Here is a 25,655-nt window from a genome sequence, read left to right on the forward strand (position 1 = left end):
GCGTCACCAGGGCGGGTGACAAGGCAGGAAGCTTGCGACACAGTCAGATATTCGAGGATAAGCGCAAAGCGCTGTGCAGGTGCATGGCAACTCTGCTCTGGGGGCAGAAAGAAGAGGTTTTGTCACCGACGAAATGGAGAACTGGTGTGGTGGTCCTTTGTGCAGAATGTCGGCTTCACTTAGGCGCGCGAGTCACATGCTCGGCCAGGCCCAGACCCAGTCACAGCGGAGTGGGTGTCAAAGGAGAGGCTCGCCCTCCCCTCCCTGGCCTTTCCTCTTCTCCGGGATCCTGCTCTCAACCAGCCCAGCAAGCCTCGGCTCCTCTGCTACATGCCCGAGGTCACGCCCGGAGGTAGTCGGCATGCTGGTGGCTCTCCATCCTTGCCCCCTAGATTGCAAGTGTCTGTAGTGTCCTTAGGGGAGGTAGATCCAGATTTTCTTCAGAGCTACGTCCTGAGCCCGCACAGCTAAATTACGGGGAGGCTCCTCCTGAGTCTCTCTTCCCTTCACTGGAGTCCGTGCTCAGCAGAAATCAAAAGCAGAGACTCCTCAGACTTTTAGCTTCAGATGTCCTTCCACTGTTTTCATTCAAAACAGTCTTTGTGTTTATCCAGTAAAATAGAAGTCATCTTCCCTGGCAGGAGGCTGGAATGTAAGTCCCGAGTAAATAATTAGGTAAAAAAAAAAAAAAAAGATTCTCATAGGAATCTTTCAGAACGTTTGAAGCTTAAGACCCTTGGCGCTGTTAGTAAAAAGAAGCCATAAAAATACTCAGCCTGCTTAGAAAGGACGAGCGTCCGGCCTCCTGCCCACTGCCTTCGCCCCTGTACCTAGCGCCGTGCCCAGCGCTGAGAAGCCGCTCGACGGATGAATGCGTGCATTGTGGTGCAGGGGATCTATTCTTAACAGCAGTTGCTATTAACTGCAAACCTCTGACACTTGGAATGATGGGAAAGACGTGCAAAGGAGTTCAAAGGGAACCTTGTCAGGGCGAGCTGTGCGGGAGGACGGACGCTCAGCCCGGGAGTCTGGACTCTGGGGCGGACTTGCCCCTGGGTGGGTAACACTGCGTTTCGTGATCTTACTAGTGCGCAGCCTTGGACAATGATTTGGCTTTTCCTAATTTGGGGTGGTGATTAGAATTCGATGAGCTCACTTGTTTGGTGTCTAACAGGAAGCTTAGTTTCAATTTCTAGTCCCTCTTTTTCCTTCCAAAAACTCTCGTTTTCCACGCCTAGCCCGCTCAATGCAGTCCCTGTGAACGCCCTGCCCCCCAGCTGCAGGCCTGCTCCCCCACACCCCTCCCCCCCAGGCCACTGCCACTCTGGGGCCAGTATATGCTCCTCTTGGCCGTTGTTTCTTTACCTGGAGTTTTTCTTCATTCATTCAATAACTTTATCATGTGTCAGACCCTGTCATAGGCCCCGAGGATACAGTGATTAAGATAACCGATCCACAGAATCTGTCCGGTTAGAGCGCTCGGTCTGCTGATTCATTGGGTGGCTTGGGGGCACTGTTAACTTTAGGGTCAGAGGTAAGGGAGGAGGGAGGAGGCTTTACAGGGGAGCCTTGCAGGGTGGGTGTGCCCGTCCCAGAAGTCAGCCTAACGGGGATCCAGGCATGTGGCGGGTGGAACCACCGTGTTCATTTCTTGTCCTTTGTACCATCATATAATTTGGAGGAGATGCGCACGAGGGTTCAGGGAAGAGGGACCCTGAGGAGGGATTCCGCCTGAGGAAGAGGGCGAAGAGGGCCACGCGTGAAGGACAGTGAAGGACGGCGCGTAAGGGCCGCTGTCTCGCCCCGCCCCCGGACACGGCGCTCCGCATGGCTCCGCCCCGCGCTCTGACCACCTGACGCCCATCCCTGCGGCTTCCCGGCCCTCCCGGCCCTCTGCGCGTCCCAGCCCCACCCGCCGTGACTCTGCGCCCTCGCCCGCACGGCCGCCTGCCACAGCCCGCTTCTCGTGGCCTGCCTCCTGCTTCCCGCCTCTCCGTCCCGCCTGTGGCCCCTGCCATGCGTCACTGTGCCCGGCCTTGTCGTTTCTCTGCGGACATCCGGCCGACCCCCACCCCAGCGCCACCGGCCCCGCGTGCAGGCTGCTGGGCACAGCTGGGCATGACCGCGGCGGGCCGCGGCCTGGCCTCGCCACGGATTCGGGGCCCCGCTCTCCACCGGGCCCTGGGCATTCCTCAGCCACCCTCCAGTGTGTCCCCGCTCGGCTTCTCCACCCGAGGAACTTATTTTCGTCTCTCACTGCTGTCCTCGAGATCCTAGCCCTCACCTGCCTCCCGGCAGAGGCCTTGCCTTCCTACTCCACAAGCCTACTCGCCCCGAATTCTCAGCCTACACCCACAAACTTACCTTTGCCCACACCCATACCTCCCTCCTCTCAGGCTCAGCGGGTGAGAAGATGCTCTTCCCATCTAAGGCTTACGGCCACCCTCCAGGAGACCGATCTCGCTCCCACCAGTTTTTAAATCTTTTCCGTCCACCAGTTTCTCTCTCAGCCTAAATGAACAATGCTGGGTAAGTCGAGACTCTCTTTGTTCCCAGCGCCAGAAGCCCAACTCAAGCTTAGGTAAAAAGAGGGTTTTTGTTTTGTTTTGTTTTTTGGAAGATGGGTCTGTCTGGCAGGATCTTTAACTGTAAACAATAGAACGCATTCTAACTATCTTAAGCAAAAAATATGTACATACATATATTTATGTTTAATGTGTATATTCAAGGGTTTAGGTGGCTGGGCCCCACGTCTGGCAGCACCAGACAACCGTGCTTCGTGGCCACGCGCAGCTGGACAACATCCCGATCCCATCGCCGGCCTCTCCGCTGAGGAGCCCCCACAGGCGCCGCGGACGCAGGCCCGGGACAAGCCGTCCACAGCCTCGGCTCGCCCCGCTGCGCCTCCCTCTGCCAGGCGCTCCGCAGGTGGAGTCCGCGCGCCATCGGCCATCGGCGTCCTTGCGCTGCTGACGCGGCCTCACCGCGCGGCGCTCCACACGCTCTTGGAGGGCTCAGCATCATCACCACCTCCTCCCAAGGTCTCTTCTCCAGGGCGGCGTAGAAGCTCGGAACTACATTTCCCAGAATCCCTTGTGAGACTAGCACCTGTCGACTCGCGCGAGCAAGGGAGAGAATGATGCGTGATAATGATTTATGAGCTTTCTTCACCACCCCCCCTCTCTCTTGCTCCCTCTTTCTCCACCATTCCGGTAGTTATAACTTGTTGGGAGCAATACTCGGTGCGCACGTTATCACGATTGTGCAGATATAATTCTCAGGACCGTCACGTCCGTATCCTCTGATTTCACCTTCTCTCATCTGACTTCGTTTTCCCCGTGGCCCCTGCACCCTCCTTGGTTTCATAGGCTGTGTGCCCGCAACATATTTATCTCCAAACGTTCTTCCGAAAGAGGAATTTAATACATTCGGACTCAGTAGGACAGACACACACACGCACACGCACACGCACACATGGATGTTTGTGTGTGTTTCTCCTGGATGTATTGGCCAGACCTCCCTTCTAGAACACTCTCTCCTCCCTTTTGGTCCCGCTGTTCTGGATCTGCGGCCTGCTCTCCACGTGGGACTCCCTCAGTTCTCCTGGACCTAGGATGCCCAGCTCACCCTGTCTGCCAGGGATCGGCCCAGTTTTAAAGCAGAGAGTCCCACATCCGGCCCCCCGCAGGCCCAGGCAGCCGGCGACCAGCCCGCCTGCCTGGACAGCCCTTTGCCTCGTCGCTATTTTAGGTCCCGTTTCCTGGCTCCTCTTCCTTCTCCGTTTATTTCCTTATTTTGTAGAATCCGCTCCAGTATTTTCCTGAAAAGGAAGTAAAAAAAAAAAAAAATTTTTTTTTAACTTGCATATCTGAAATGTCTTTAATGTGAGGACAGAAATCAAGATACAAAGTCATTTCCATCTGGATTTTTGAGAGACCGTCTGGCTCTGCGCGGGGGAGGCGGGACGCCAGCGCGCTCTGGTCCCGCAGCGTCTCGTCCCTAAGCTCTAGGCGCCCGCGGGCCGCCTTGGTCACCTGTCACCTCCGAGGGTCTGAAGCCTCAGGCCCGCTCCCGGGGGGCGGCCCTCTGAGCGAGCGCGCGTCCGTGCGCGCACCGTGCATCGCGGGGGGGGGGGGGGGGGCACCGAGGGCGTCTCAGCCGTGACCTCGGGTCCCTCCGCAGGGGGAAATCTTCCTGCTTCTTCCTTCAGAAGGACCCGGCCCCGTCTCGACGTGTCCCCTCTTTCCGAACCTCCCGTGTGTCCGGGTGCTGGGCCTCCTGAACCCCAACATTTTCCTTTACCCTTCCATTTTCTATTTCTGCATTTTTGATTGAGTTTCTGGAAGATTTTCTCAAATCTATGTGCCAAACCTGCTTCTGAATTTTTCTATTATATCAACTTCAAAGAGCAATATTTGGCTCTCTGAACAGTTCTCGCCTATAGCCTTCTCTTGTTTCCAGGATGTGTATCTCTTCTTACCACAGGAGAATATTAACTATTGGGCTTGTTTGTTAGATTTTTAAAATTTTCTTTCTGCTCCATACATAGAGGAGGTTTCTATTTTCTCTAACGGTTGGTTTGATTTGGTTGGCTTTCCTTAAATGACTGACAGCCCTTGGCTGTCTGTTCAAATCTTAAAATAAAGAAATTAAAAACCCCAACTGGAACGGACTAGTACACACCCCGGTGGGGTGATCTTGCTCGGTCATTTTAGTTTTTGTTCGCGTCTTTGCTTCTGCGTTCAGCTAGCTTCCCCTACGGGACGCAAACACACGCTCACCTGGAAAGCGACAGCGTGGCCGTGGGCACCTCTGCGCCCCACTCTGCCGTTTCCGAACGTTGCCGCGATCCCGCGGTTCCCATCGGCCTTCTCCTCGGCTCTCCTTCCTGCCGGCCTTGGTTTCGGCCTCCGGTTTCGCCTCTAGTCCACCCGCTTTTCCGTCTCCAACATTCCGTCGCTGTCTTATTCCCCACCAGCATTTCATCGTTGCCTTAAAAAGAAGCAAAACCCCTTCTTGTCCCTTTTATGCTCTTTCGGGAGGGAAGGCGGGCAAACACGTGGTCGCTCCGCCGCAGTTAACGGCAAGCGTTTCTTTGCGCGTGTTCCCTGTTCCCTCCGGAGGCGCCGGGGCGGGCACCGCGCCTCGTTCATCAGCCTCGTTCATCAGCCTCGTTCATCAGCCTCGTTCGTCACGCTGCCTGGCGTCCGGCACAGTGCCTGCCGCGCACCGGGAGCTCAGTCAGTCAGCAAGGGTCTGTTGAATGAAGAGATGCACAGCACAGAAATTTCCTGGAAGTGCTAACCCCTGCGTTGCTTCGTTTCTCTCTCCAGCATTTCATCTGCCCCTTTTCGGCGAGGCCGGTCTGTTATCATTCCTTCAGGGGCTGTATGAGACGACGGAAAGCGAACTACTCCTGGATGCCGAGTTTTGAATGAGGCGGCAAAGCCCCACAGAAAGCTAGAGAGTGTGTCTTGGGGCCACGTCGTCCTGCCAGATGGCTCAGGAGCACTGCAAAGCTTCCTCCGAATTCGAGACCGAAGGCCAGTGGATCTACGGGGGCCTTGTAGGTAGGAATGTAGGTTAAGAAATGCCAGACGGGACCGCTGAGTGGGGGGACAGGATGAAGCCCTGTCAGTGGGCACGTCACAGACACTGAGCGTTAGACACCCCTCCCCCCAATCCCCGATGCTCTGCACTGTGCAAGCCCCTCGTTGCTTAAACACTATTCTAGAGAAATCCCCAAGTTCACTGAGATTACGTTTCTACCACTTAAGTAAAATGGGAGCTGAAGACCAAAACTGAGCTACGAAAATTTAATTCGAATGTCCCCAATATCTCTATTGATTAGTTGAAATTCCTATATACGATACAAATATAATGATGATGAACAGACGTTCACTTTAAAATTCATTGAAACCAACCATCTCCATGACTCGCTGGGGAGCCCAGCCAGGCCTGTCCCTCACAAGGTATCGCCGTTGAGACCGAGGCTTCTGCCTCTCTCTGCAGTCACACTAATTTGTATATACGTTCTTCTCCGGCGACTAAGTGCTTGCTGTCTCAGCCACAAGGCTGACCAGAAAAACAGCCCAGGGGAAAGGGTTTCTGGAAGTCAGGCCGACGCGTGCATGGGCACTCCCTGGGCGAGCTGCGATCTTGCGTCCCCAGGGGACAGCTGGCTTGGCTTTGATCTGCAGCCAGATCTTCCTATAAAACCTCCTAACGAGCTCAGAAAGGTTTGCTTCTGGTCACAAAAGAAACTCGAGGGAAAATGCTGGACTTAACATGCGCAGCCCAGTGCTGTTACCGGAAAAAATAGCTCCGTGGACATACCCTCCGAGCCTAAGAGTGTGGAGAAGTTAATTGCCATTAATTTTCATAAATACCTGCCTACCCAAAGCATGCTAGAAATAAATTATATTGTATAACGAAGCTCGTAATTCGTGATAAGCTATCCAGAAGTAAAAATACAAAAGGTTTTGTTTCCTTTAATTTTAAAATATTCTCAGCAGTACAAGGTGTTTAACAGCTTTCCTGTGAATAACATTTTAAATTACGAACAGACAGCATTAACCATTTAAAAAATATTTTCTCTTATGGAAAAGGAAACTTTTAATTACCTTAAACTGCTTTAGATATTCATTTATTTAAATCCTTCTCCACGCTTCGCCAGTCTTAGGATGTATTTGAAATAAGAGAAATCATGCAGAATTTGTTATGATGCTACATTCAGGAGAAAGTGTTTGAAAAGAGAACCGACCCACATGCTCCCCAAACATTCTCCCCAAATGGATCCTTACCAAGAAAAGAGCAATTTTTCACTACATTTTTAAAAAGTGATTTCGCATTTCCACTTGAAATGACTAATAGCAAAATGTGTCAATCCTTCTGTCCCTCAAAAATATGTTTTATAATTGCTGCTGGCACCTCCCTGCCCTCCTCAGTCTCATTCAGAAACAGATGCGCGCGGTCGGGGCGGGCAGGTGGCGTTACCTGCCGCTGCCGCCGAGCCCGGCGTGGGCGGTGCCGCCGCCCGAATCCCGCCGCGGGGACGCGGGTCCGGGTCGGACGCACGCCCTGTGCCAGGCCACGGGCCGGGACGGCGCACGGCCTCGGGCTTTTTCTGGCTTTCCAGGCGAGAGTCCAAAAGCAAGGTGTTCAAAGAGGCGTCTCGGGGAAGACAGAAGCGGAAGGCCCTAGTCCTGAGCGCAGAGATACTGACGGACCCCCGCGCGGGAGGACATAAGGCCACTGGCCTGCCTGGTCCTTCCAGAAGCCGTGACGCCAGGCTCCCCAAACGACCACAGCTCCCAGCCATGGCCACGTTCACGTTACTTTTGGAATTAAAAAACACTGAGACGTATTGTGAAACAGAAAGCAAAACCCACATGCTTGCCAAGTGACACCTGAGGCTTCGGAGGCGTGGTTCTCTCCATGGGGCCATTTCCGGCCGGGCCACCATCCTCAGGGGGGGCTCATCCACCCTCTCCCCACCGCCACTGGTGGTGAGCGTAAGGAGAGCCAGCCTGGCAAATGCTTCTCCAAGCATCAGGGGAACCACCGGAGCAGGTCACAAGAACTGTAGGTCTGACGGTGTGCCACAGCGTGGGTGAGTGTGCAGTCACGACATCTGGACAGTCTTCACGACAATGCGGGGCCTTGACAGTCCCAGCTCTCTGGCACAAAAGACGTGTCGCTCTGCTGTGGATATGCGTTTGCATTCGCTAACATCACAGGCAACCTGTTCAGGGTGGACCTTTCTCAAGCACACAGTTTTCTGAAGAGTTGGCTGCAATCCCGATACTGCCACCTGGTGGACAAAGGGCTCATGCGCCCAAGGAATTGTTTTCAGTCGGGTTGGCAATTTGTTCCCCAAAACAAGCTGCATGGTCCTCTGGTGAGAGCGGTGGACCCTGGGGCGCAAGGCAGCGGGTGGACCGGGGATGGGTGTGCGGTGGGTGCACAGCGTGAACAGGACAGGTGCAGGGAAGCGCCTCAGCAGAACGATGCCCCTCCCCGGGCGTCGGCAGCATGGAATGACCTGCCCGTCTGCACAGCACCTGCCACGTGACAGACACTGGGCGTCATCAGATGCTCGAGGAGTCATCCGCGCTCCAAGACGGACGCCTGTGGCGGGTGCGGGTGGGCGCAGTCAGAAGACCGCCCCAAGCCCCACCTTTGAAGGGAACCGTGAGGTCCGAGGGCAGATCCGAGAAGGAGCGTGAAACACTCAAGGCCGACTCGCACTCCCAGGGCAGGAGAGGCCCGGAAGACAGCGAGGCTGCGGATCCGAGGCAGGGTCGGGACTGCGGAGAGCAGCTCGGCTGCACGGTCTGAGCGCCTATCCTGCTACACGCGGGCCGTGGCCGGGGGAGCGGGGCCCAGCCCATCGCACACGTGTGGGAAGGCTTCTGGTGCAATTCAGAGGCCGCACACGGGATAGGATCCCTGGGGGTGACGAAGGAGGAACCACTCGGCCCCCGACGCCCGTGCTCCTCATCGCAGCACCCAGGCTGGGGCGGGGGCATGCCGTGCAGGGACTCCGCAGCACCTTCTGTCGTCACCTTGCTGGGCAGAAGCCTCGCAAACGCAGAGCGCGTCGCACTGCAGACCCTCCCGGACGTCTGGGAGCCCGAACTGGGATATTTAAAGCCGAACCTCGTGTCTCTGTCCTCCCCGACTGCTCAGATGCTCGTGAGCTCTGTGCCTATAGATTCTGGACTCTTGATGACATCTCAGTGAGGTCAAAGAGTCTGCCGGCATTGATCGAACCCTCTCATCACGACGACCATCTAATGGCTCAACTGGGCGGATAGAATATAGCTGGAAATCTCCGAATGTCTCTCTGTGCGTTTTGAAGTGTTTTTTAAATCTTTCCTTCCAGGAAAAGGCTGTGACTTTGAGAGATAAAGGAGGAAGCGAGAAGCGACCGGCTGGCTTTCTTTACAGGTAGGGCTAAATTTATATTTCTGGGACCACGGACTCCTGCAGAGGCCAGAGTGTTTTTGCATGGGATACATTTATTAGGAAAGTACCAACTTGAAATTGGCTGGGAAGGAAGAAGGCCCGATAAGACGGTACACACGCAAAGAATCCCAGGTCCGACATGAGCAGAACGCCGGCATCGGAGCGGAACGACACGTCTCGGCAGAACACGAGGACGCGGAGCAGGGACCATACCACGAACTCGCAGGTCTGTATGTAGATTGATAAGATATAGGTATAAAGACGTGAATGCCACGTCCAAGAAAAGTCCCCCGAAATGGGACGGACGGCTAGAACGCCGTGATGGAAGACGACCGGCCTCGTCTAACGGAAAGGCCGCCCAGCGCTCACGGAGCACTTTCTCGACGTCACCTGCGGTAGGGGCATGCTACACGTGTTATTGTCTGGAGTTCCCAGACGGTAGGCTGAGGCGCAGAGAAGGGATGGAGCTCGGATTTAAGTGCGGCAGCCTGGCTCCGGTGTCTAGACTTACGCCCTGTCCCGTGACAGACTAAAGGTGGCCGACAGAGGCTGAGAGAACATAACAAACTAAGGGTCGGATGCCTGTCAGACCGTTTCAGCTGGAAACGAAATGAGAGAGAAAGAAAACTCCGATTCTCGTAACGCAGCCATCCTGCCAGGCGTGAGATACGATGGCGAGGTTTAACTCGGAGGGAAAACGGGCCCAGAGACAAACGTTCTGGTAACCGACTCCAGCGGTCAGGAAGCTGTTGGCCACGTGCCCTCCCTTCCCCACGGGGTTCTGGGGAGCCAAGGCTGGCCGGGCAGTTCCAAGGGGCCGGAGGAATCACGGGAAGAGGGCGGAACCCTTGAGGTCGGAGGCGGGCGAACCGTCCTGTCTGCCAAGAGCAGGCAGAGTGGGTGGGGATGAGGAGAGGCATCCGGAAATGCTGAGGAAGGCTCGATACTGACGCACGTCGAAATTCTATGTTTAAAAATATAGTTCTCGTGTTTAGAAATGAAGCCATCTGAAAACCACTGAACCGTACTTAGTACTTCAGAAGGGTGGAGAGAATATTCTGGATACAGGTCAGTGGCGTCCAGGTCCTGGGGGCCCGCCGGGGTAGACGGTGTGCCTGCCACCTCGGCACGCTGGGTGGTGCTGGCAATGGGGACTGGGGGTCAACGCTCTGTCACCAACCAGACGTCCAGCGAGCCCCACGCAGCCGGCCTCCGCCGGGCACTGTGTTGGCCTGGGCCACGCGGCTGGGCTCCGACTCAGTGCGTCTGCCTTGCCCTCTCGTTCTGTGCGCCCTGGGGGCTGACCCGTTGCTCAGGCCCACTGGGTCCGGCTGCCCCTGGTTCCAGCCGCTGGGAAGGGCTGACGGCCGGACGCACAGCAGTCGTCACGGCATGTCTCTGTGTCTCTCCATGAGGGACAGGAAAAGGCAGAATCACGGCGAATGTGAGTTCAGCTGGTGATAGAAACTGCCAAGTTGCCGTGCGATGTATCTGTTCAAATTCACACTCCTTCCCGAGTGGGGGAGAGGACTCGCTTACCCACGCCCATGCCAACGGCACCACTTTTTAAGTGGAATATTATCAAATTGGAGGGCGTCCAGTGGAGAGCAAACAGAATGGTGGAGCGTGGCGTCCTCTAAAAGGAACTGCGTGTGTTTAGCTTAGAAGGAGAAATTTTAAAGAGCTCTCACGGGAAAGAAGCGCTCGAGTTACGCTTTATCATCTCCAGGGTGGGTGGAGTGCCGCTTCCCACGCCCGTCCAGCAGCGAGTCGGTCCGCCCGCACCTCGTTCGGAACTCCATGGCGTTACCTGTCCCTGAATGTACCAATTTCAAGCTATTCGTGTAATGACCAAGGGGCAAAATATCAACTGAATAACCTGCTTTTTTTCGGTTTCACGTTTGCTAAGGAGCTGACTCCGACTCGTCAGGTAATTACAACAATGTAACTATTTCTTCTCATTTTTTTTTGTTTGGACCCCAAAATTAAGATGCCATGTACTAGATAAAAATTTCTAAAAGCACATTAACCTATAAAAAGATGTTCAATCTCATCGAAAATTTTAAACAAGAGCATTTTTTTTTAACAACAACAAAAAAAACTATCAAATTAGAAAAGACACAGGAGACTAACAAGAACTTTTTGCAAAGGTGTAAGGAAGTTAACACTTGCACGCCCTGCTGGGTATAGTGCAAAAGGGTGTGAGCTTTCTGGAACTAACAGGGACAGGAACGCAAAATGCACACGTGCGTTAGCTTAATAATTCCACTTCTAGGAATCCGTCCTCAGGAAATAATCGTGGGTGTACACAATGACTTAGCTGAGAAGGGCTTCTAAAGTCATTCTATGCGCTTACACTAATGGAAAAACTGGGAACAAGCTAAACACCCATCCGTGCGGGATTTGACGCGTAAACTGTGGTACTAGGCGCGGCGGGATGCGCACCGCCACTGAGATCCTGAAGCAGATCCGTGTGCCGCGTGATTCCCCACGCGACCCTCCAGGTCTGTTCTCCCCGCTTGTCCCCGCCCCCCCAACCTTGTACCTTCAAATGGGCCTCGGGGAGCTCCCTCGTCCTCTGGCTTTTGACTGGGCTGGCCGCTGGAACGCACCGGTGAGAAATGAATAGTCGGAAAGACCGTGCGATCTGCGTGCTCCGTCCCTCGCCGAGCCGCCGTGGCTGGCGGGACCGTCTCCCGGGCCCTGTGACCACCCCCCCTCCACCCCTGTGGGCCCGCGGGCAGTAGCAGCTCCAGCTGCCCCAGCGGCTTCCCCAGCCTCTGCTGGTTCTCCTTGCCCCCGCCTCCGCGTGTGACCCGGGTGTGACCGCCGCCATCCTTTACGGAAAGTTCGAAGACACAGGGGTACAGGAATGCAGACGGTTCTGCATTTTCATCCGCGCCTGTCCAAAACTGTATATGAAAACATACGCTGCTATGTGCGGGACACAACAAAATTGGCTCGTGTGCAGAACTTAAAATGCACAAAACCTTGCACCTTTGTCTTAGCTCCTGGGTCTTGCTTTAGAGCACCATTTGAAAAGAAAAGTATCAAGCTGAGAGTTGAAGAAGAAAAAGTAACCCATTCCAAAACACTATTATAATTAAATGGGACGTGTCCTGAGGTGCCAGGGTGACGGCAAGGACGCACACACAACCACGGGTTTCAGTGAGGCGGTGAGAATCGGACAGGAGAAACGGCAGCTTCCCGAGTTTGCTCAATACAAGTAGGGACCACACCTGTCCTATTTCCACTGTGTCCACGGCATCTAAAACAATGCCTGAAACAAAGCAGATACTTGATAGGAAAACGAAAAGGCTAGCCACAGACTAGGAGAAACCTGTCGCAAAGCCTGTATCTCAATAAGGAATAGCATCTAGGATATAACAAGAATTCCCACAACTCGATAATAAAAGGCAAACGACCCCAAACGGGGCACTTGTGGAGAAACGAGGGCCAAGCGATGCTCGGTGTAGAAAAACAAGCAGACACGCAAGAACAGAATGAACCCGCCAGCGAGCGGTACCACTGTCGAATTTTACCCGGACTCCGAATACGATGAATCTTTTACTATTTTAAAGAGATGCATTAATTGGCATATAAACATGCCATTGAAAAGGAAATCTGGAATAAAAATATTTCCTTCAATACATTAAGCTCATCCGAATTACCTCTTTAAAAAAAAAAATGGGTAATAATAATTTACGCACACAAAAAACTGAGTTACAATTATTTTTTTTTATTTCACAGCCTTTTAAAAAATATAAACCACTAAGTATTTTAAAAAACGTACACGGAATACTCATTCAGCATCCACAACACTACAAAACTAAAAAAACACAGAACGCACTGCACGACAGGACCAGATCATCTCCGCTGACCTCGCGGGCCGCGCTCGCCCGGCGTCCGGAGGGCGGGTGCCGCCCCCCTGTCCAGCATCGGTCATCACCGAACCCGACCGCAGGACCTGTCCTCAGGGGACCACGCTGCTCATACGTGCTGGGCACAGCTGTCGAGCTAAAATCTTGAAGTTAATTCCATTTTTTGCCTTTCGTCTGGGCGACGAGTTTGGTGGCAGGGTAGGCTGGTGACGGACACGGGACGCCAAGTGCACGACTGGTTCAGACCCCTCCCAGCTGCTTCTAAAACGGAGAGAGGGAGAGAGGGAGAGAGGGGGAGAGGGGGACAGAGAGAGAGAGAGAGAGAGAGAGAGAGAGAGAGAGAGAGAGAGAGAGAGAGAGAGAGAGAGAGAGAGGTGTCCTGCGCTGTACCATGCCTAGCCACTAGCCGCATGTGGCCATTCATGTTTAAATTATCTAAAGTTAAATAAAACCGGAATTAACTCCCGCAGCCACCAGAGCCGCACTTCGCGGGCTCGCCAGCCACGTGCAGCCAGCGGCCGCCTCGCTGGCAGCAGCGGTCGCCATGGCAGGCGGTTCTGGGCAGCCCCGGCCGGTCGGGGGAGGTGCTGCTGCTCCCCGCGCAGCCAGCGCGTGGGCTGCTTCTGGAAGCGGCTTTGCAAAGCGGTTTCGCTCCCAGGATATTCCTAGATTGGTGGGAGTCACAGACGCGGGTAACGGAGAATACCCTCCCCTGCGCCAGGAAGAGGTGGTCCTTGGATGGGGCTGGAAGACGCGGACGGACTCCACCAAAAGTCTGTCGGGAGCACTGGAGGAGAGGGAAGGGAAGCAGAGGGGGAGCAGCAAGGCAGGAACAGCCTTCGCCCCGGTCTGCGCCCCCGTGAGGAGCCTGCGTCCGCCAGGAAGGCGCGCCAGCGCCCGGAGCCCTGCGCTGGGAGGCCCAGGTGCAGGCGGGCGGGCCGGCCGAGGGGCGAGGTCAGTGCGGGCAGGCGCAGCCATGCCCTCCGCACGCCTCTCCACGCTCTCTCAGGGCACAGCAGGGGTGCTCGGCGGGGCACCAGCCCCGGAGGCGCTATGGTTTTGATCTGCTTCTAACATCAGGCACCTTTACCGCTGCATTTAGCAGCCGGGGCACAGACTGCTGCTTGTTCGCCCGAGGTACGCCATCGTCGTCGTCCTCAGAAGCGAACCCGGGTCATGTGGAAGGCAGGCGGACGTCCAGCTACAAAAACTACATTTCTTTGTCAGCCTTGCAGGGAGCAGAAGCCGAGGACACAGTCTGGCCAAGGCGATGGTGGGCGGCTCAGAAAGCTGCTTGGGAGCACGTTCAAAGCGGGAAGCCCTTCGGGCCTCCTCCGGCTCCTCTGGGGGTGGGGCAGCACCCCACGGGGGGAGCTGAGGGAGCTGGGGGTGGGGCAGCACCCCACGGGGGGAGCTGAGGGAGCTGGGGGTGGGGCGGCACCCCACGGGGAGAGCCTCGGGAGCCTCGGGGCCGCCTTGACGCTGACGTCTGTGAGATGCTGAACCCAGGACAGCAACACCTACTCCACCTCCTTGTCCCAGGGGAACAAAACCAAAGCCCTGCCTTGTTCAAGCCACTGCTCCGCCCAGTGACTCCGAGACAGAGATCCACCCTGATCCCCGATAGGAACGCAAGATTTCCGTCTGAAAGTAAAAGACGTCTAACCGATCCATGTTCAGGAAGTTCAAAGGCATAGACATAAAAGCTGAACAGAGAAATCTGAACTGGAACCCAGGCCTGTCTGCTCAGACCAGGTGGGCATGAGAAGCACCGCGGCACCGGCGCGGCCGATGCGTCCCGGCGGAGAACGAGCAGGTGGTCGGGGGCAGCCCCACGGACCACACGTCCGTGAGCGGAGGCCACGGTCCGCCTCGCCTCGTAATACAAAACAGCTCTTATTCAGGAAAAGAAGAGCCGTTTCAGCTTAATCCATCAGGAGGTTGTCTTCCTGAGCGCCCGTCATGCTCTGATCACTGTCCTAAACACAGGCCTGCCCTTCTGAACACCCAACGTCCTACGGGGCAAGATGCCAACTGCGAAGATAATCGACCGGATCGTTAGTTAATGTGCAACTTTATTTGTTGTAGACGGTGAGGAAGAATTTAGTTCATTGATTCCACAAAAACACTCGACACCAAAGATCTATAAGTCAGTTTTCCCAGGTGACGCAGACACCCGGCAGTGACTTCCTAATGACCCAGAGTTTTAACTGTGGGTTTAGTCTAAGTAAGCGCAAGTACCGCGGAGCAGCTATGACAGTTAAAAACAAGGTACAGTGCCCTGCAGACACTTCCCAGATTAGTAGGTGGGAGTTAGCAAAAATAAGCATTTCCCACTCTCCTAAATGGTTTAACCATTTACAGTGTTCAAAATTTCAGCCATTAAAAAAATTTAACTCTATTGCACTTGTTTCAAAACTACAAACGCAAGTTGGAGACATGAAATGTCAGGCTAAAAATGGGGTGCTGCGTGCTGTTCGCTCACCTAGTTCCAAGTTTCCACCCCTGCAAGTGAACCAAAAACAAATCCTGGCACTGTGTCATTCCCAGAAAAGCCAGTGCACGGCACACTCTGGCGGATCGTCTCTCGGGCTCCGTGGAGGCGCGCCAGATGGCATCGGTCCTGTGCCTAACAGCTGTGCCCCAAGACTGGACTTCGGACCCAGGAATCTACTTCCTTAGACATTTTAGATGTGGCGGGTGAGCGTGTGATGTCATTCACATTCAACCTTACACGGTTCTCTTTCCAAGGAGAGATGCAGAGTCACTGAATTCACCAGTTGGGAAACCAGAGAAACAATCAAAATTATCCTAATAAGGTCTGAAGTCATTTTAAAATAGCTAAAATTTAAAAACAATAATGAAAAAAGAACACTTGAAATAAAATACTAACATTAAATAATAACTGAATTATGGCCCGTTTCCTTATAATGTAAGAAATTCAAGATGGCTTCCAACATTGCTGAAGAGTCACTAAAAACTTTTTACTGAAAATAAAACACGGGAACCTATCATCGAGTTACGCATATATAACGAGCAGTTATTTCTAATGCTCCCGACTTTTCCCCTGTTTCAATGCCGAGCTCACAGGTACACCACCTTCAAAAAGAGACGTGGTGCAGTGATTGCCGGGGCCAGGGCGCGGTCAGTGGACGGAGCGGGCAACGGGGCCAGGGCGCGGTCAGTGGACGGAGCGGGCAACACACACAGGCCTGAAACCTAGGCCAGCGCGGGTATCGGAGCTTTAGATCAAGGATGTTTACAGACAGCAAAAATGTGAGTCCGAAAGTAGTTCTAATTTTGGAGATCAGCCTATGTTGGGTTCAGGAAAAATGAGGATTGAATAAATGAAGAGAAAAAGGCAGCCCATCTACGGTGTTAAAGTTTCACACGCAGAGTCTCTAACAAAGCCAGGCCCACGGCACCAGCTTCTGATAGCAAACGTGGAACCTGAATCCCCAGGGCGTAGGGCTGAATTCCGTGCAGGGACTGGGTAATAGAAATAATAAATATTCCTTTTTTTTGGGGGGGGGGCCTGGATAAATGGGAACTCGGTAATTCGTGAGTTAGATTACAAGGAAGTCATAAACTGGCACCGGTCACAAGACAGAAAGGCAACCCCCCGTTTTGGAGGAAGCCGCGTCAGGAGGGCAGCAGAGGGGCTGACTCAGTGCTGGGACGGCGGCAAACTACTCACCCCCGGCCTCTGCGGTCTCCGGCCTGGAGGAGTCAGGGGCGCGGAAGGCTCTGGGCGCCCGCGGCGCTGGAAGGAAGAATAAAGCATCACGACATCAGAAGTCAAGCAGGAGGTTAAAGTAATTTGCATCTTGGTTATTTATAAAGTATGAGGTGATGGTCTTCCACCCTTGTAAATAACTGTAATTGCTAATTAATTGCTCCCACGCTCGTCTACAACATCCACATTAACCACACGACCCTGCAGGTAACCGCCACTGCAGAGATGCCACCCAATCAGGAAGGTATTGTTTAAAGCACAATGCAGAGTCACTGCGGTCGACCCTGGGATTCCAGTCGAGTCTGGCTGGGGCTCGGAGGGTCGGCGGCACACTGAAGCCAGAGCCTGGCACGGCGCGTTACAGTTCACAGAAGCCACTTCCTTCCTTAGCAACGGGTCTACTCTAGCAAAGCGAAATAGAAAATGTGGGAAATTATCTGTCTCAGGCCAAAAACTTTCCCCGTAGTCAGTCAGTCACCTAAGTGAGACTATTGTCCCCTTCTCTGGAATCATCAAAATATATTGTCTTCTCCTTCACTTTCATATTATCAACTTGGGCAAAACTTTAGTATTTTGCTGTCTTTAGCCTCTCGGCATGATCTTTGTGCCTAAAAATGAACAAGTGTTTTCAACCTTAGTCATGACATAGACGGCTTACTCCGCCCTAAGGGGACTGGACCCAAATCCTCTCTTCGGAGGACACATTCTATCTGCACCACGGATTCCAACCTCCAGAACCCCTGCACTGCTTTCCAGAGCGCGGCCTGAGGATTGCCTCCGCGGGCACCCACACCCCGTTCTGCCTCCCGTGGCCCTCCTCCTGGAGCCCATGCCTGCCCTGAGGCGGGCACCAGTTCTGCTGGCTGGTTCCAGCCGGCCCAAGGCTCCGAGCTGGGGAGCGCCCTGCAGGCATCGCGCCCATGCCCTCCAGCCCAACCTGGTGCTGGTTTCAGACCTTGGTCTTCCTAAGTTTAGCCAGAGCCAGGGACACAGTGAAGGCAAGGGTGGCCCCCCTAACCACTTACAGCAAATTCCCATCTGGTCCGTGGGCCCCCTCCGAGGGGGCTCCTGTTCCCTGCTGTCAGTGAGGCTGCTGCTCCACGCGCCCGCCCAGGGCAGCGGCCCAGCTCCAGGTGACAGAAATTGAGGGAAAGGCATCTGGAAAAGGAAGGTGTTGTTTCCCAGACCAGCATTGTTGGCCACAAGGCGCTGGGCGCACAGGGCAGGGAGTCCATCCTGCCTGTCCGGCCCCACACTGCTCTGTCCTGCACCCTGACGCACAGCCTCGCCCCTCCGTGTCCTGTCTCCGGGGGCCCTACAATGCAGGGGCAGCGCCTCTTCTGCCAGCCTGCCACCCCCTCCACCCCCCACCCCAGCATCCCCAAAGGACTCTCACTAAAGCTCGCCCTCGTGGTTCCAGATCCTAAACCCACAGGGGTTGGGGGGCGGGGGGCAGCCAGAACAGAATGTAGGAAATTAAGGGGGGGAAGGAACTCTCCATAAAAGACAGGCCATTGGATCCCTCCCTGGCGCCGCCAGCCGCACCCCATTGAGCGCCTCATTCCCCGAGGCAGCGTCTGCAGCACCTGAGGCGCCCCTGCTTCGTCCTGGCCCCCCACGCCCCGTCCCCAGACCCGCTCCCTCCGTAACCGGTGGGTTTAGGTTGACATTCGGTTCTGTTTGGACGGGGCTGGACCAAAGTGTCTGCATCATTCCGTTTCCCGCCGCTGGGGCCGAGGGGAGATGCCCCGGGCCGGGAAGAGGAGCCCGCGGCGCCCGCGGCTGCGCCCCCGGCCGGGTCCAGAGAGCCCCGCGCCCGCCGCCCCGCGCCCTCCGCCCCGCGCCCTCCGCCCCGCGCCAGCCGCCCCTGGCGCCCGCACGCACCTGGCGCCCGCACGCACCTGGCGCCCGCCCCGCGCGGACCGAGCACCGCCCGGGTCACGCCGCCTGCTCGCGCGCGAAGCCCCAGGGCTCGCGGTGCAGCGAGCGGCGGCCGGGCTGCAGCGCCCCCGCCGTGCTGGCCACCGAGTTCTTGAGCTGCTTGATGACCACGAAGAGCAGCAGGAAGAGCAGGAAGAGCAGGAAGAAGAAGAGCGCCAGGTAGAGCAGGAAGTTGAGCTCCCACTCCATGCTGGGCGAGCGGCCGGCGCCCGCGCTCCCGCCGCCCGCTGCGGCTGCGGCTGCGGCTGCGGCTGCGGCTCCCGCGGGGCCCGCGCCGGCCTCGGCTCGGGGGACGCGCGGAGCCCACGTGCGCCCGCCCCGCCCGCCCGGGGCGCCGCTCCCCCGGGCGCGAACTTCGCGGGCGGCTCGCCCCCCGCGCGGGCGGGGGCTGGCGCTTCGCGAGTGACTGTGAGGTTTCCACCCCCGACTCCGGCGGCGCCCCTGGCCCCCTTTCTTCACCAGTAACTCCTTTCGCTATTTTCCCGTGTCGGCTTCCCCGAAGGGCAGAGGATACAGTTTCCCAGAGACCCGAATGAACGAAAAGCGACCGTGAGGGCGGGTGTCAGGGCCGGGACCCACCTGTGCCCGGTGAATGCCCGGTGAAGCCGCCCAGCTGGGCCGGCTGCAGGTGGCCTCCGCCCGCAGTGCCCGCTCCCAGGGACCACAGGTCCTTCGGAAAAGCCACAGTAAATCGCGTCTTGATATTCGGCTTCTTTGGCGGAAAGCAAAAACAAAAAGATTTCCTTAAAGTGCTCCTAGGTCCCCGACAGCCCTCTGCATTTAACAAAGGTCACCCGGAGTCCACAGGATGTGGCTTTAAAAGAAGTAGTCTATCTACTGCTGCTGAACGAATCACCCCAAAACTTAGTGGCTTAAAACAACACAAACACTGGTCCTCTCTCACAGCTTCTTTGGGTCAAGAGTTGGGAGCCCTGAGCTGGGGGATTCTGGCTTAGGGTTGCCGCGGAGCCGACAGTGGGATGTCAGCCAGGTCGCAGCCCTCTGGAGCTGTAGACTGTAAAAATCAGGTCACAGACAGATGGTTTTGCTTAGACGAGATGTCCTTTAATGCACCCACATACGTGCTGGGGATGAGGCCCACACTCTGGAAGTTTCCAGGCCCTAAGGAGCGCTGCCCCGGCCACTCGGGGCTGAATCAGCCCCGTGATCCCTGCAGCCCTCAGTGGCCCAGAACATCCATGTTCCCCTGACGCCCCGTCTCCCTTGCTCCTACCCCATACGCAATCATACCACGTTCGTTTCTAGCAAATGCAAACTGGGCCTCCCTAAAACTGCCCCTTAGTCACACTCTTTGCCACCCCTAGGGCACTCCAGATCAGAACCTGAAAATCTATGAGAATGTCCACCGCTACAGAAGGACAAAAAAGTGAGTCGTTCTACCCCAGGAGCCACAGAACATTCGCGAACAGTCACTGTAACACCCCAACAAGAAGATCCGCTCCCCACACCCTCACCTCTTTTCCCTCTCTAGCCTCAAAACCACGGCTTCTGCGGTTATGCAATGCTCACGGAATGAGATCCTCTTTGGGAAATAAGTAAAATGTGATAAGCTGCTTAAATCTCACATAACCATTTAGGCATTCCAGTGGGGGGGGGATCTAAGGAAGAAATCTATGAGGGGTATGTGGAAGACCATCCTGTTTGGGCAGCCTTTGAAATGCAGAATTCACCAGTAAAAATAATTCTATGGGAAAAAAAACAAAACCCTAGGCCTTGTCCTTGGTTTGGACGCCTTCAAACACGACAGCAGATGCCCAAGTCTGCCCAACACTGAAAACGCAGTGAGTGGCAGATGTGGTGACGACCGAAGACTATTTTCTAAATGCAGACTCCTTCCAGAAAATCAGCAGGAACACCGGGGAAAGTCGGTGTGGCTGTGGGGACTCTAGCCTGGATCGATACCGCGTCATGCAGCAAAACGAAAATCCGGCATCGCAGGGCGCCACACCCTCTGCCCGGCACAACCTGAGCCGCGGCGGGGGTGATGCGGGCGCCACCCGCGGACGGTCCGCACGCTCCTGCACGAGCTGCCCGTGGCCGGAGCTGCGGGCCTGCAGGCGAGTGCACACACAGGCGAAAGCCGGACCGCCCCGAGGGAAAGAGGAGTGGGAACAAAGTGGAATTTGCCTGGGACTCACACTCCCTTAGTGAAATGCCAGCTTGCTAAGATGTGGTGACTCCAACAAGACCGCAAATCCTGCGTTCCCCGGTCCGGGATCGGAACCCGGCTCCAGACGGCGTGGCTCAGGCTGGCAGTGACCGGCCCTGGGCCCCCCAGTCGAATCTGCGCACTGTTGTATTCCAAGCCCGTGGGGCCTGGACATGTCTCCTGGCCTCACCTCTTGCTAGCTGGATGACCCTGGACACCTGTGGCTGCCTATCAAGCACCGCGGCCCTCTTTCTTCCTTATTGAGAGAACCCACCCTGTCAGATACTTACCTCTTTCCCACGTGGCCCAGTAACTCAGAGGAGACTGTTCTGGGGAGGGGGTCCCGGTGTTACCCTGAGCCCATCAGCACTGTTCCCAAGAGCCCGTGATCACCGTAACTACACGGCCAGCTGTTGGACATTTTCAGCCTGCATAGTTATCATGTGAGGCAACTTGTTATAATAAATCATACAAATCTATTTCCTGTAGAGTTTAAATATGCTTAATGTAATTTAAAAATATGCTTAATGTAGAAAGCCACAATGCTCTTTAGTATCTGTGAAAAATACTTCCCCTCGGGGTTTTCTGTATTTAGAGGGGCCGATTCCATAGTGGCTAAGATACATGTTTGATGTTCTGCCCCCGTGATGCTTCATACGAGAAGGCCCGTTGTCGTAAACACTGGCTGGAAGCTACAAGGGAAACTCCTGCTGAGAGACCCCAAGAGCCCCATGCGAATGGCTGCTCGCCGAGCCGCCTCTGGCTTCCGCGCCAGCTGTCTGGAGGCCACCGCGAGCTCATCCAGGGGACCCCGAGCCGCCCCCGCTGAAACCACAGCTGCAGACTGCAGGCTGCCGGCCTCGGAGGGGCGAGGGCTCTTTGTGTCGCCTCGCTCGCTCGTACGTGCTTCCTTTCGGCTTGACGCATCTGAGCGTCTGGGCCCGAGACGAGCGGCACCATAGAGACAGCAGCCTTGAAAGCATTTTTCAAGCGTACAAAAGCTCTGGATTATGCACTCAGCACTAAAGAGCTCGCCCTGCCGTTTTCTGTGACCCACGAAACACTGCAGAGAGCGAGCGTTCAGGGCGCCTGTGAATGGTATCAAACACGAATGCCTCTCGGTGCTTTCTCCTCAGCCAGCGCGGGGGCCGGTGCTTGATCTAAGTGATGCTATCGCGGCGATGACTCGAGTGGAAACGAAGCTTTGTGACGGCTGAAGAAGATGCAGATCCCGGTCGGTCGGCGGGCGCAGGCCTGGCCCTCGTGCGTGCCCTTCCTCTTCGCGACCCCGGGATGCGGCGGAGAGCTGCTCTCCTCCGCCACCGCGGCTGGCGGCGGCGTTCCCCACCTATGAGGGGTGCAGGCGCGCGCGTTGCGCAAAGCTCAGCACCTGCTGCCCACACGTCTTCTGGTTCTGCACGTTCTCTCCTACTTCGTGTGTTCTGTCAGACGAGAGCATCTGCCGCAGGAGGAGAACGGCCGGATCGGTTTCACCCTTTTGCCGATGCCTTCACTCTACTCACCAGAACGATCTTTCCTCCAAATTCCTCCAAATGTCTTCAGATTTGCTGGTGCTGGGGAAACAGTGCTGGCTGGAAACTTCAGAGGCCTGGGGTCCACGCATCCCCTGCTAGCACGAGCCACACCCCACGGGGCGTTTCTCTGCGCTTCCCTACGCTCGGTTCCCCAAGTCAGGCGAGTGAACACAATTATCTTCATGTTCCTTCTAGTTCCAAAATTCAAACGACTTATCAGTGTCGCTGCCAAAACCAGGGGTGGTGGAAGCGTGAGATAATCCGGGTGATTGCTCCCAGCTGCCGTGATGACAGGGTGGGCCGGGAGCCCAGAGCGCCTTCCTCCAGAGAGCCATTTGCCCTGGGAAGGGCGCCTGACACATCGGCGGGAGGGGCTGGCCGACCGCTGCCGCTGCTCCCCGAAGCGACCCCTCTGCCCCATATGCGAACCAGGAAGCAGAACTCAGCACAACGTGGGGCAAGGCGCCAAACGCCAGCAACCGTGCTGGCCCGGGCGCCGTCTCGCGACCCCATAAACCAGCTGCGGGTTCGCCACCCACCTCGCTACTCACGTCTACCACTCCCCACACCACGCTTCTGCTATTTGAGTCACAGTTTTTTAATGTTTAAATTTTTTACATGTCCGGAATTTAATTTCGATGGTGGAAGGCAGCAATCCACCCTTATTTTTTTCCACATGACAACCTTGTTTTCCTGAAACTGTTTGTTCAGTGAATGACATCTTCCTATGACATTTCTCCCGTCTCTTTGCCGCCCCTTCACCTTGGACCCGAGGGCTCTTCAAACGACGTTTCGGGACGCCTGAGGGCACGCAGAGACTTCCCGAAGGACGCGTGAGCATGGTTCTGGCTTCACGGCCATGTCCAGATCTTCCGCTTCATTTGCCCGAGAAGATGCCGGTCACAAAAGGCCACTCTCCCTCCTCGTCCCCACCTCTTTTTTAGATAATAGTTTTCAGAATGGCTTTAGAGTTCAGAGTACAGAGTCCCCACGCACCCTCGGCCTCCCCCGCTGTCGGCACCCCCCGGAGCGCCGCCCCGGTTACGAGTGAGGACCCTCCAGCGACACATCCGTTTACACGAGGGTTCACACTTGCTGCTGCGCATTCTGTGGGTCTGGCCAAATGCACAACGGTAGGCGTCCACCGCCACAGCACACAGAACGGCGTCACTGCCCCAAACAGTCTTCCGTGCGCCGCCCGCTCGCCCCCCCGTCCCCCCGTCCCCCCAAGGCCACCACTGAGCTTTCCACTCTCCCCACAGTTCTCTTCCAGGACGTTGTACGGTTGAATCATGCAGTAGGCAGCCTTTGCACACTGGCTTCTGCGCTCAGTAACATATTAAGGCTGGCTTCTCACAATCCTCTTTCCACTCCCCATTTCGACAAGAAAGACGCATCTCTCACCTCCTCCTGATCTCGGTATTGCACACTGCCAAACCGACAACCCCCCTTTCAGCAATTCCTTTGATCGAGGCACCAGAACCCATCCTCCCCGTCCCTCTCATTAAGAGACACACTTCCAATAAAGTTTATTTTCTAGGTGACAAGAAAAAAAACCTTGGCCAGCTGAGTGGCTTCCGTGGCTGATGCTTCCGCATTAGGCAGACAAAAATACGGTGGTGAGGCTTCCAGCTGCTCCCGGCCTCATCAGCTCCGACTGCTTCTTTGTTCTCGGAGCGTCATCCCACCGCTAAGAAGCCCCGATTGCTACACAGGCCAGAAAGAGCTCCCTGTCCCCGCTCAATGCCTGAGCTTACCACAGTGGGGTCTGAGGCCTACACGCCTCTCGCCGCACGTCGAGAGCCTGGGAGACCTCGTGTGCCCGTCCGCTGACTCCAAAGCGTAAGACTTCCCAGCAAATCCTGTTCTGTGCCTCCTCTGCATAAAGTCCAGGGCATTCATGCCAAGTAATGGTGGTATAATAACTGTCTATCAAATGTATAACTTATGCTGTTCTAATCAAATGTATGTTACATATTTATAATGATAAGTCAATCCAAAAAATTATTGTACACATATGGTCAGGGGAGATATATTTGACGTGAAGAAGCATGATAAGTTGCCAATAAAAGACTTAAAACAAAAAGCCCGTTACATTAGAATACACATCTATGGGGGAAGCGGAATGGAAATGGAACCTGGAAGAGAAAAAGGAACGATGTGAAATTTCTGACCGTTAGAGATGAGCTTGCTTCTCGACGTTTTAATGGGAGATGATGGGTTCAAATCGCTGGTACTTACACTGCCACTGAAGAGTGATGAAATAGATTTATTTTAAAATACAGATATTCGAGAAATGCCATAACAACATCCTTTGCTACTATTTAAATTTGTAATACATTTTAGATGTCAATTCATTTTAGGGGGAACACAGGTTTTCAAAAAGCTTTTAGGGGGACTGTGATCAAACACACCCTAAAGAGCATCCTAGACCGCCCCCACACCACGCTTGGCCGGGATGATTCGGGCGCTGCTAGAGGTGTGTGTACGCTATCCCGGCAGCTGCTCAGTAAATGTTTCTTGAAATCAACTGTATTGAACTGGAAAATAAAATGTTTAAAACTTAAAACAGGCAAATAGGACACAAAGATTCTTTCATTGCCTCTGCTTCTGGAGTCTGCTGTGCTGGTGGAGTGTGGGTGGTCTGCATTCCAGAGAACATGGTTCGGGCTCCATCCTGTCCCCTTTTATCTTGTTTATGGTCAGCAGGTTTTACAAAGGCTTAAAACCTTGTTGATCCCAGTATTTTCTGTGGATCGGAAGTTTGGCACCACCAGGAAGCTTGTTAGAAGTTAATGACATTAATGGCACATATTTGTAGACCAATTAACAGGTCACTTTCACATACATGATCTAATTTGATCCCAACTGCAGTCTTCAGTTTGGAACAAAGTGCTTTCTGCAAAGTGCACATGTGTAATCCCAGCAATATGAGAGACGTTGAGTACGGCTTCCTAAATTGTTTTCAAAGATGAGCACTCTAAGTCCGAAGAGTCATGTGAAATTATTTTCAAATTTAATTATATCAAAACTCTTCATTCAAATATATTTTTTTTTGTCATAGTCCAGAAGGTTTTGGAAAAAAATAAAGTAGTGATTTTGGCATGGGTTAGTTTTATTTTTGTATCATAAAGATCTAGAGCATGTTAGTAAAACTATGTTGAGAGAGATAAATGGCTTGTCCAAGACAGATTCATAGTCAGAAACACAGAGTTACCTAATAAATAAACAAGGGTTTTAAAGGTCTAGTCGCACACGGACTGTCTCAGGCACCAAGGAAAGGAAATAAAAACCCTCGGTATTAACTCTGTATCATCCATGGTCCACCCTTCATGCACCAGACAGAATACCAAATAAGAAAGGATGCATCCCCAACCGTAAGAAATTTTTATTTTCTGCTTAAGAGACTACATTTGGAAATC

General features: G+C 54.5%; 1 protein-coding gene across 5 annotated transcripts in view; it reads right to left on the reverse strand.

Moving 5' to 3' along the window:
- Positions 1 to 2,609: 2,609 nt before the first annotated feature.
- SMIM43 (small integral membrane protein 43) overlaps positions 2,610 to 25,655 on the reverse strand; it is a 35,251-nt gene continuing 12,205 nt past the window's right edge. The window contains exons 1-4 of one of the 5 annotated variants that reach the window (XM_036233446.1): positions 17,613 to 18,377; positions 16,549 to 16,614; positions 4,782 to 4,992; positions 2,610 to 3,820 (exon numbers count right to left, since the gene is read on the reverse strand). In XM_036233446.1, the coding sequence (XP_036089339.1) occupies positions 3,742 to 3,820; positions 4,782 to 4,992; positions 16,549 to 16,614; positions 17,613 to 17,745 (489 nt within the window). In that variant the 5' untranslated portion in view covers positions 17,746 to 18,377 and the 3' untranslated portion in view covers positions 2,610 to 3,741. Of the gene's footprint in view, positions 3,821 to 4,781; positions 4,993 to 12,689; positions 13,113 to 16,548; positions 16,991 to 17,612; positions 18,378 to 18,488; positions 18,764 to 19,107; positions 23,156 to 25,655 lie in introns of those variants that run through there. The other 4 variants (XR_004954828.1, XM_036233447.1, XR_004954829.1 and 1 more) reach the window with 4 other exon arrangements.

The sequence above is a fragment of the Rousettus aegyptiacus genome, unplaced genomic scaffold (assembly GCF_014176215.1).
Source record: "Rousettus aegyptiacus isolate mRouAeg1 unplaced genomic scaffold, mRouAeg1.p scaffold_m13_p_16, whole genome shotgun sequence".
Taxonomy (NCBI): Eukaryota; Metazoa; Chordata; class Mammalia; order Chiroptera; family Pteropodidae; genus Rousettus; species Rousettus aegyptiacus.